This window comes from Protomyctophum parallelum (genome assembly GCF_964188405.1).
Source record: "Protomyctophum parallelum genome assembly, chromosome: 14".
Lineage (NCBI taxonomy): Eukaryota > Metazoa > Chordata > Actinopteri > Myctophiformes > Myctophidae > Protomyctophum > Protomyctophum parallelum.
This window is the reverse complement of record NC_139709.1, coordinates 35,127,563-35,139,879: the sequence shown is the minus strand read 5'-3', so window position 1 is coordinate 35,139,879 and position 12,317 is coordinate 35,127,563. Positions and strand designations below refer to the sequence as shown.

Below are 12,317 nucleotides of genomic sequence, written 5' to 3'. Positions count from 1 at the left end.
TATTTGCATACGCATCAAATGGCGGGTTGGCTGTCACGGTTTTTGGCGCAAAGTAACCACAGTATACCGCTAATCAACTTACAACTACATACTCTATATAGTATAATGTATATGTATACGTATGTCTTACGTCATCATTTAGAGCTAGTCATACGTATACTATATACATAATCAGTAAAATAAAATAGCAAATTGTGCCTGATTTGCTGGGACCAGAGTACATGGTGTGTATATGTATGACTAGCTCTCAATGATGACGTAAGAAAAATGGTCATTTATGTAATCTGGTCCCAGCAAACCAGGCACAAATCTGCTGTTTTATTTGCATACGCATCAAGTGGCGGGTTGGCTGGCACGGTGCGCAAGTGCGCAAGCAGAGCGCGCAAGTAATAATTTTGCCCCCAAGTAATAATTTAGATCCCTTTTTAGTTTTTCAAAGAAAAATAAATCATGATCTAGAATATATCTACATCGATAAAACTGTATTTCTTATATAGATAGAAACTTGAACCATACTTAATAATACTAGGTGTTTACATGCATAAAGTACATAGGTAGCAAATAGTTACACCTAATAATTAAAACGTTCCTTCACAGAGATACTGAGATTCCACAGTTTACAGAATAATTATACTGTATAACATATTTTAATTCAGTTTATATACCTTTTTTTTCATCACATATCAATGATTTATTTTTCTTTAAAAAACTAAAAAGGGATCCAGAATATGTCTACATCGATAAAACTGTATTTCTTATATAGATAGAAACTTGAACCATACTTAGTAATACTAGGTGTTTATATGCATAAAGTAGGTAGGTAGCAAATAGTTACACCTAATAATTATACATTTCAAACGTTCCTTCACAGAGATAATGAGATTTGACAGTTTACAGCGGTCGAAAGTACTTGCGCGCTCTGCTTGCGCACTAGTTGGCCATTTATGGCCTACTAGTGTGCAACAAGCAAGTATGCACTCGACAGAGTGCAGTTCTAGTTAGTTCAATGTTTGTTTTGTAAACGCCATTGACAATGAAGGGAAAATGTATGTCATAATGTGTCATTTACGTCATATTGTCTCTTTATTGTTAATGGCGTTTAATGTTTGTGTTTGCACCGCTTGTTTCACATCCCCATTACATCACCTAATGATTAGGTGATGTAATGGGGATGTGAAACAAGCGGTGCAAGTGAGGGGCGCTAATATATTCTTTTTGGGGATTTTGAGCTGGTACCATCATGAGGTGCATGCATAGTCGAAGAAACCTTGGATGATGGCTCCTGTTAGGTCTTCAAAGTATTTTTGCTGACCACCATGTAATGTGAGGAGACGGGAATCTTGATTGACGTTTTTGATTATGTGGGTGGCCATTTTATCTCAGGAAAGATTTGCCTCCAACTTTTTTGTGATAACATTGTCACCCACTTTAACTGAGAAGCCGTTGGCCTTGCTGAGATCACGATTTGATCCAAAGAGAATGGATTCAGTTTTTCCCAGAGACAAAACAAAAATGGGCAGACACAAACATTTGAACTGAAACTCTAACATTGAAGCTGATAAATGTGTTCTCTAACCTGATTGGATGAAATTTGTGTGCACCCTGAAAGAGCTGGAGAGATAGGGAGACTGATAGTGATAGTGAGTATATTGGTAGAAGGATGTTGAGGTTGGAGAACTGCAAGGCAGGAGGCCTAGAGCATGGGTTTTCAACAGGTGGTCCGTGGACCACTGGTGGTCCGTGGAGGTATTGCATGTGGTCCCTGACCATGCATTTAGTATGTAGGATTTGTTGATTTGTTGTCTCCACCAGGCCGAAGGCATGTGGGGAGAGTATGTTTTGCACTCCGTCCGTCCGTGTGTGTGTCCGTGTGTCCGTCCGTCCGTCCGTCCGTCCGTGTGTCCGTGAGCAGCTAATCTCGGCCACCGTTAACCCGGTCGATGCCAAATTTTGCGCACACACTCCCTGGATGCCAACGATGAACCTCTGCCCCAAACTTTCCAGAACGGCCTGTTATAGCGCCACCAGGAGGCCGCTTTGTGCAAAACAAGTTTTTGCACAGTACACCTACAGATTTTGTCCAAACATCACACAAATTGGTACACAGTCTCTCTAGAGCCATTCAACGAAACCGGTCTTTCAGATTTCTCAGACTCCATCCTGATTGGTTAAGATTGGCTTCCAAAGTTCACAGGAGTGCTCAGTTTCAAACAAAATGCTGCAAATCATGAACACATCGCGTGATTTCCCTGAAATTGTGCACGCACATTCCCACTAGGCCGGACGAAATGCCACATGAACAATTTCAACTCAGCCTCAAGGTGGCGCTATAACTGGCCGAAAAGTGTTTTTACCTCTAACTGCACGGATCTGTGGATAACTTTGTATGCCAACTCCCTAGAGGCCAAGGAAAAACCTTTGCCTGGAATTTTTCACATCTGCTCTTTATAGCGCCACCAGGAGGCCGACATATGTAAAACACATTTTCTATTATTACTCCTTCAGATTTTATCCAAATTTCACGCAAATCGGTACACATGATCTCCATAGTCATGTGATCAAGGCAGGTTTGTTTGATTTCTCATATTCCATCCTGATTGGCCACGATTGGCTCCTACAGTTTTCAGGAGTAGCCCGCTTTGTACAAATCGCCACAACTCCTCAACACAGCGTCCGATTGCGATGAAACTGTGCACGCATATTCCCACTAGGCTGAGGAAGAAATCCTGGTGGAGACCTGTGCCCAGAAGGGCACTTTTTCTAGTTTTAAATGTTCTTTCCAGTAGTCGAGAAACCAATTGACCTGGCGACCTGTGATGAGTCCATCCATGTAGTAATTTACTGACAAGTTGGAGTTCAAGAAATTCAACTGAATTTAGAACCTCATTGATTGATTGATTGATTGAAATATTTATTAACAGTTTGTAGAATTTACAGTACATTTTAAGCACAAACTCAATACAAAGACTGTCAACTGTGAGTGGACGACCCAATTAAGCATTACACTTGTTTACAACAGGGTCCACATTGTTCAATTCATCAAAACATTTAAAGACATACAAACATTTAGAGACATACAAATAGACATTTCTATGTAGCTAAATTCATCATATGGGAAGCAAAAAAGGGAAAAGATACAATATACAGTGAGGGAAAATGGGGTGGGGGGGTGGGGGGGGATTCAGATTTTACAGAGGCCAGTTTCGAATTGCAGCCATCCGTAGGTGCCCTTTGAGAGCGGTTTTGAAGGAGTCAAGGGATTCACATGTCTTAATGACTGTTGGTAGGGCGTTCCACATTTTGGTGGCATAGGAGCGAAAAGAATTTAGTCCCTTGTTTGTGCCGAATCTGGGTTGTACATGGTTTGTTGCACTCCCTCTGGTGTTGTGGGTGTGGACTTCGTTTACATTAAGGAAGTATTTAGACAGGTACATGGGTATCTTGGTGGTGTATCGAATCTTGTGGACCAGACCCATTGCAAGATGCTGTACTCTGTCGTCGACCCTAAGCCATCCCAGCCAGTCAAAGTGGGCAGGGGTGAGGTGGGTTCGGGGGGTGAGGCCAAGTAGGAGCCTGACCAGTTTGTTTTGGGAGGTCTGGAGCCTTGTTTTAAGGGCCTTTGAGGTGCTGTGGTACCAAGAGGTGGATGCATAGTCAAAGAAACCTTGTACGAGGGCTCCTGTTAAGGTCTTCAAGGTGTTTTTGCTGACCAGTGAGGAGATCCTGTAAAGGAATCTTGTTCTTTGATTGACTTTTTTGATTACGTTGGTGGCCATCTTATCACCGGAAAGATTGGCCTCCAGGATGGAACCTAGGTAGGTAATTTGATCTTTTCGTGTGATAATATTGTCACCCACTCTAACCAAGAAGCCATCTGCCTTGCTGAGATTACTATTTGATCCGAAGAGGATGGATTCAGTTTTTCCCAGGTGTAAGGATAGTTTGTTATCAAGAAAGGGGAAGTCTGGTTGAGTCATTATTATTAGGACATTTTACCTCAACGGTTGAGAAACAGTTGAGTGGGATGTATACACATGGGATGCATAGCAAGTGTTAACTTACAAAAGCACTAATCTTAGCCCATATCCCCACCAAACACAATAGTTATCCCCAGGTTCATTCTAAGTCAGGGAGGTGGTCCCTGGTTCACAATCAGTTGAATACCCCTGGCCTAGAGGAAGACCAAAGAGAAGATTTATGGATGTAGTGAAAGAGGACATGAAGTTAGTTGGTGTGAGAGAAGGAGGCAGAGGACAGGGTGAGATGGAGGCATATTATTCGCTGTGGCGATCCCTGGAGGGAAAAGCCGAAAGGAAAAGAAGAAGGACCTTTTAACAAAAACATCACTTGCAGTACCTTAAATTATACTTATTTATTTTAAAAACGATGTTCTGGTCGGTAACCGGAAGAGTGGGCACCTAAGCATTGTGGGAACCCTCAGGCTATTGTTTTGTCCAAGATGTGTAAAACAAAAACAAACAAATTTAAATTAAATATGGTCTGAAGTGAAGTATGCATGATTTGAACATGCTTGAACATACTTTGAACATACTTTGAAGGCCTAATATTTTCAAAATTACTTCAAACTACTAAAAGAATATCTGTGGCAGTCATTATGGTAAGGTAAGGTAATTTTATGCCTGATAATGATTTACCATGCATGTTCAAATCGTGTATACTTTTGTATTACTTCAGATCATTTTCCCAATTCTTATTCTTATTATATATTTCCAATTTAACATTGAGGTTGCCTGTAGGAGGTCATCTGTGACAGAAACATTGCTTGTTCTTGAATACATTCTGCTCCTGTACCATGCAGGTTGGCGTATGTTTCTTGTTGTGGAACATTGAGGTAGCCCACAATGTTTAGGTGGTGCCCACTCTTGCTATATGATCCGTCCGGCCTCCCCCACATCTGTTTCATCTTTGCAGTCACGTAAATACGTCCTACTGCAAAACAAATGAGTCAAGCATACCTAGCTTTCTGCCTGGCAGAAATGGATGTTTCAGGAGTTACAGACTTATTTAGCATTGAAGGACTGTAGAAGAGATGTCTTGCTTGAGAAACTAGTCTGGTACTATTGCTTTCATACATCACTTCCTGGGCCTGGCGTCGTCATGAAAGGGGGCGGGACAGCAACGCTCTATTACAACTGCTGTTCTAAATCCTTTATACCCGTTATTGACCTTATACCAACCTTGAAGCGTACCTTAGTTACGTCACCATCAACAGCCAATAAGGGACCACCATTCTTTCACATACATACATACATACATACATACATACATACACAAAAAAGCCCCCCTTTTAAATACATACACACATACATACAATTACATACATACCTACATACTGTACATACATTTCAGAAGTTTTAGCAGTTTTTAAGGACCCACTTTTAGGCCAGTGCACCAGAGCAAGCTCTTGCCTTTTTTTAAACCCTACCCATTTTAACCAAATACATACATACATACATATACATTCCTTAGTTACGTCATCAAGAATGGTGGTCCCTTATTGGCCGACATACATACATACTTATTGGCCGGTGGACAACACCGACATACATACTTATTGACCGGTGGACAACACCAACATACATACTTATTGGCCGGTGGACAACACCGACATACATACTTATTGACCGGTGGACAACACCGACATACATACCCAGCTTGTCACGGGGCAGCCCGTGCCATATACACACACACGCTCTGATTAAGGACATTGCACGCATGCACACACAACACACGGCTGCATCCAACTATTAAATTAGACCACCAGCCGGTTTGGAAGCAACTGAAGTGACTGTGGGTAGTGTGGCAGACAGGTCCTAACAATATAATTGTCAATACTGTTGATGAATGCATTCACAAATTATTCACAACTTATTCAAATGATAAAAGTGGTTCATAATGATGTACAAATGAAATTATACACCCAGACTTGTAGGGTTAAACATTCAGTTTACTGTAACCTGTGTTTGGCCTGTGTTTGTCATCTGTATGCCTCTCCAGTGCTGGCACTCTTCTGTTTGAATCTGAACTGCCGAAACAGAGCAGGACTCAACCATTCGGTAGGATCCTCTGCTATAAAAGGGAGACTGCAGGCAGAGCCAGTCAGTTGTGCTCGGGCGGGCAACATGTTGATAGCCAAGTGAGAGGCCTGCCGGCTGCCAGGGCCCTTTTCATGGGCATAGCCTTATTAGCCTAGTGCAGTTTTTGTTATTTCTCCTTTGTCCTGAGTTTTGCCTTAAGTATTTTTGAATTCTTTATTTTTGATTGGCCAGTATTTTTGCTGTTTGGTATTTTTTCACTGTTCATATCTGCACTGGAGTTTGGAGTGGGAGAAAAAAAACAAAAACAGAAAAGCATTGCATTGCTGAAATTGCCTCATAAAAAGTTTATTAAAGAGCAGTAGAGACCCTTGTTACTGAACAAACACACTATACTCTGAGTCTATATAGCAATGATTATTAGTATCAGCATATAGAGCTTTATTGTTTTAACAGAACATATCTAAACAACATATCTAAACAAAACTAAAATTGTTTAACTATGGAGATACACAAGGTTTATGACAGACAGTGATGACATGCAGACAAAAAAAAGAAGACGTTTTGATTGTGTTTGTGTTGTCTCATTGACAGGTACGTCAGCCATGCACCGTCGACTTCACACCTTCACCATTTTCTCCGTGAAGAGAGGCTCGCAATGTCCTATAGGAGGAAATGACGACAGTGGTCGCACGGAGGAACAAACGCTGTGGATTCTGCTCCAAATCCTGTTGTGAGTGAAGAAGAGGGAGGGATGTTGTTGTGACCCAGCTGTGGAGGCATCAAGTCCTCTGGGGTCTCTCAGATCAGATGACAAGAATGTGAGTGTTGAGAAGATAAAAAAAGAAGAAAAAATTACTGCAGATAAGTCAAATCTGTGAAGACTGTAAGCCTGGGCTGTGTTGTTACTTTATTTGGAGAAGGACTCTGTTGGCATCAAGGACATGTGAGGAGTAAATGTATCTATTAATAATAAATTAACTTGTATAAGCGCCTCTGAACTCTTAAAACGTTGGCTTGAGAGGTTGACTTTCTTTTTTACGAGCACGAAAGCACGGCAGGGTTCGATCCTATACCCCCGAAGCGAAACCGAACGAAAAAAAAATAATGGCGGACCACGAGCACACCGAACTGTCGGAGTCTCTGCGGAAGCAGGACGACTGCTCCAGCGAGTTCGAGGAGCCGGGCCCCAACTTCAAATCCAAAAGCCTGCCCGTGCTGAGCGAGTCACCCCCTCGGGAGGAGACGCCGCTGGCCAGCTCGGCCCGTGTGTCCGTCAGTGCCGAGGAGGAGAGCGCCGAGTTCATCCAGCAGCCGCCCAGCAGGACAGAGTCCTTGGAGCCTGCCCCGGCGTCGTCGCCCACCCGAATGAACTATACGCCCAAGTCAGGCAAGTCGGCGCTGAACAGGCAGAGCTTGGCGGCGTATGGCGCCGCCGACGTCTCGGAGACTCGCAGGGGGAAGAGCGTGGCGAGGCGGAAACCCTCCGCCGGGTTCTTGACCGCCCGCTTGGCGCAGCTGCGCCTGCCCAGCAGGAAGTACCTGGCCCTCTTCCTGCAGGACTCGCGCTGCTTCCTGTTCTGCATGTGCTACCTGACGTTCATCCAGGTAGGTTTTTTTCTTTTTCTTCTATTGATTACTCACCCCATGAAGCCTTGAATTCATGGAGATCTTTCAGTTTTTGTCTCATTTCTGAGCCAATCATTTGATGACCGGCGGAGGGACTCAATGGCTACGTTTACATGGACAGTTAAATCCCCTTTTCATTCAGAATAAAAGTTAAATCCTATTAAAAGTTGTCATGTAAACACCTACAAAAACTTAAATCGGAATGAAAATGGCCAATCTGATTTAAACTTAGATCGGATGTAACTGACCGGATTATTCCATTTTTAAATCCTATTGAAACAATTGTGGACTCTTGTAAACACTCATTCGGATTTAAAGGAGAATTCCATACTAAAAGGCTTTCTTACCTTTCTTTGTAGTCGTTACGTCCCCACCAAAGAGGTCCAGGTGTTATTGTGTGAAAAAGCTCCTTATTGGTTATTTCCCCTACCATAAGCCCTAAATGAATTGCATTGAATTTAATGGGAATTGAATGGGGCTATGGGGTGTTGTGCTAATTCACTTATTTCCATCGCTCAAAATTATAATTTCTTTGTATATATCCTCTCTTCATAATGTAAATATTATCCCAAGCGGCACACTTTACTACTTCTTTCGATGGAAATAAGCGAATTAGCATAACACCCCATAGCCCCATTCAATTCCCATTTAATGCAATGCAATTAATTGAGGGCTTATGGTAGGGAAAATAGCCAATAAGGAGTTTTTGCACAAAAAAACACCTGGACCTCTTTGATGGGGACGTAACAACTACAAAGAAAGGTAAGAAAGATAAGAAAGCATTCTAGCATGGAATTCTCCTTTAAGTTCATTCTGGTCTTTCTGTGCATGCTTGTTTCCATGTAATTGGTATGGCTATATTATGCTCTTGTTTTGGGATTAATTATAAGAAACTAGACATGTTTAATTTCACATCTCTGAGAGCAACCTCTCATAGGCTACAGGATACATCAAATATAAAGTAATATGGCATAAAAGTGTTTTTATATTATTATTATTATTTTGTTTTACCTGTAATGTAGTGGAGTAGAAGTAAAAGCATTGGAAATTTGCAGCAGCGTCTATGTAGCCTAATGTATTATAAAATATATATAACCATCCCGTGGCGTGCTTTGCCTGCATGCTCTGGGCTGCCTGTCAGCCCAGAGCAGTGTAGCGCGGCACTGTTTTTTGGCAAATCTAAGCTAGCAAATTTAAGACTATCTCTTCAAAATAAGAGTACCCTCTAGAGTATTGAAAAAAAGTTTCATTTGTCATAGATCGTAACACGAACATACACAGGATTGGCATTAAAGTGCTGGGTTTTATAAACCATACATGAACGTGTATGTGTTAAATTGTTATAGGGTCAATATAAGTAAATTAATATATGATAAAGCTAAGTAGTAGCTTTTTCGTATTTTAATTTGTTTGTACATTTTCCTATATATATATATATATATAATGCATAATTTGTACATTTAAATTTCCGAAAACTTGTAATACAATAAGTCATTGTCTTTGTGTAAGTAATCAACTGGAGTTTCATTGTGATAACTATTAAATACATGCCTATTCACCTATCATGTAGAGAAAAATAACAAAATGTGTGGTAAATTTGAAAAAATATTCCTGTGGAAGGGTTAACAATAACGTCTATTAATTTATTTATATTGATCCTATACGTAATTTAATATAGGTATGGTTTTGCTCACTCAATTCGTAATTAACATTACAATTTTGGGGCTCTGGCTCATGGACTAAGAACCGGGCCGGTTCAACTCTGGTGGGAAAGGGGGCCAGGGGCCCAAGAGTCTTCTACAATCTACCAGACACATTTTAAACTTTGGATGGATGGATGGATGGTCTTTGGCTATTCTTTTGAAAAAGCAAATATGTTTCACTAACATTTTTGGTTCTGGCGGACCCTGGAACAAAATATGTTTGGTCCAAGGCCAAATACATTAGGCCATTAAGGGGGTCCTTGACATGAAAATATAACTCCACATTGGGTCACATCGACCCCATTCCACATATGAAATGACAGCTCAATCAGAATAAAATATCCTCATGTAATCACTTATTCCAGCCGTTTCTCCATGGTTGGTTGGTCTGTGGTTAGAAAATCGACCAAAAACAAACATGCAGAAGCACTTTGTACATGTTAAAAGGAATTCATGTTTTGAGGCATGTAAACGAGGATTACTGTTGTTTAGCGTCCATCCAAATCGTTTTTAGAATCTCTGTCCATGTAAATGTTTTTGCATGTTTGTTGTATACAGTATTTTCGCCTGTGACAAAAGATACATTTGATGTCTCCCTGGGACACACGTGCGTGCGCGGTGTGCGTGCGTTCGTGCAACTTCCGGGAGTGTTGTCGGAAGTTGTATGTGTAGCATAGAAACTCGTGGGGCACATGGTGGAGGCGGAGCGGGATGTAGTGTTGGGGATGTAGTGTCGCCAGGTCCGCGTATTGTAAGTGAGTGGTAGTGTGTGTAAGTAGGCTGTAGAAAGTCAGTTTTTGTGGGCTTGTTTTCATAGACCTGGCAACAATGGACCTGGCAACATCTATCAACATCTATCCATTGGCGGAGCCAATGGATAGATGTTGATAGATGCAGATAGATGCAGTGATGCAGTTGATAGATTAATAGATAATATAATATAATAATAGATAACGCCATAAAATCCCTTTTTTTTTCAAATTTATTTCGACGTCTGGCCTGAATGGGTTAAATATAATTAATGACATTTTCTTTCTCCCCTTCCATCCAGTCTCTGATGGTGTCGGGCTACCTGAGCAGCGTCATCACCACCATAGAGAAGCGCTACAGCCTGCGCAGCTCCGAGTCGGGCCTCCTGGTCAGCTGCTTCGACATCGGCAGCCTGGTGGTGGTGGTCTTCATCAGCTACTTCGGAGGCCGGGGCCAACGGCCTCGCTGGCTGGCGGTGGGCGGGATCCTGATCGCCGTGGGCGCCGCCCTCTTCTCGTTGCCCCACTTCATCTCGCCGCCGTACCAGATCAAGGAGGTCAACTCGTCTCTGGGCAACGAGGGTCCGTGTTGGAGCCGCGACTGGTTTTCATTGTTTTGTTTTAGCGGTTATTCTGTTGATTCGATTAGATGAATAATCGAGAAGGGTAGTGCTTTAAATATAAAAAAAATAAAATAATGTGTATATTAGCAATTTCATTAACCACATAAGCATTATTTTATACAAAAATTATTTAAATCCCCATAGCTGTAGACCAGCTAATTTAACTAGTTCTGACTTTTTACAGCTTTTGGCCTTTAACGTGCCAAAAATGGGGATCTATTATCGTCATCGATTATGTCGATTCAATTGATGCAAATTTTTCGCCCAAAGTAGAGATCAATTATGATTGGAATGTTTTATTCAATGATCAATTCACCTTTATAACAAAGATATTTATTTATTGTTTATTGATCGAGTCTTATCTGTGGCAGGTCTGTGCATGAACAGCAACATGAACGGCAGCGGGCGGGAGCGCTTGGACATGGCGTCCTGCCCCAGAGACCAGGAGGGCAACGAGCATAACCTCTATGTGGCGCTGTTTGTCATCGCCCAGATCCTGGTGGGCATGGGCTCCACCCCCATCTACACCCTGGGGCCCACCTACCTGGACGACAACGTCAAGAAAGAAAACGCATCGCTGTATTTAGGTACGTCGTGTGTGTGTGTGTGTGTGTGTGTGTGTGGGGGGGGGGGGGGTCGCTAGGGTTGGGATCCGGAACACTAGGAACTGGATCCAACATTGAGGAACTGGAATCATTTTCCATCACATTAGGAACCATTAGTTTCCGGAAGCAGCTTTATCACACCGTCAGAGCTGGTATTTAGGCTTCACGTCTGCTATACAATTACAATACCAGTCATTTCAACTTCAAGGACAGTCACAACTCTGAGAGTGAACAAATGAGGTCCGTTTGGTTCCATTTGTTCACTCTCAGAGTTACAGACCCGTAAGGATCCATTTGGAATCGTTAAAGGGAACCGTTAATGATCACCACTTAAGTTAAGAGGGTATCGGTAAGGAACCAGAATCGATAAATCCTAAAGGAACCCAACCCCAAAGGTGGCAGGTTTTATGTGTGCGTGCGTGTGTGTTTGTACTTGTGTATAGTCGAATTTCAGAAAGACATTGGGAGGAAGCTTTTCCTGGTCCTCACAAGAAAGAGACAGGGGCAAGTCTGAGTAGCTGTCTCATAAGCACAGAAGGTCGAAGTGACCTCGGGACGACATTAAAGCAGTTTGCATGTGTCTCAGGGAGGAGTGTGTGTGTCTTGTGATATTGAACGCTCCTAAAGAAGACTTTTAGATGCTCCTTGGAATGTCACCTTAAACGCAACGACATACCCCTACTGCACTGGTTTTCAACATCTGGTCAGGGGACCAATCGGGGTCCCTTAACTGGTCTGTAACTCTATGGAACCAAATGGTTCCATTTGTAAACTGTCAGAGTAAAATTTTAACTGAGGTTTTACAAACATTTAACTAGGATTGCAACTTGCAACTAACACACACACACACACACACACACACACACACACACACACACACACACACGGTATCTGTGAGAATAGATGCATACATTTCTGCTGTTAGGGGATTATAAAATAAATTTCTATAAAA

At 42.0% G+C, this 12,317-nt stretch overlaps 1 protein-coding gene across 1 annotated transcript in view; it reads left to right on the top strand.

The window, feature by feature from the left end:
- Positions 1-12,317, top strand: part of LOC310870455 (solute carrier organic anion transporter family member 5A1-like) — a 39,885-nt gene that overhangs the window by 2,966 nt on the left and 24,602 nt on the right. The window contains exons 2-4 of the mRNA XM_083781684.1: positions 6,651-7,664; positions 10,440-10,719; positions 11,132-11,347. Coding sequence (XP_083637810.1) covers positions 7,164-7,664; positions 10,440-10,719; positions 11,132-11,347 — 997 coding nt within the window. The 5' untranslated portion in view covers positions 6,651-7,163. The remainder of the gene's footprint in view (positions 1-6,650; positions 7,665-10,439; positions 10,720-11,131; positions 11,348-12,317) is intronic.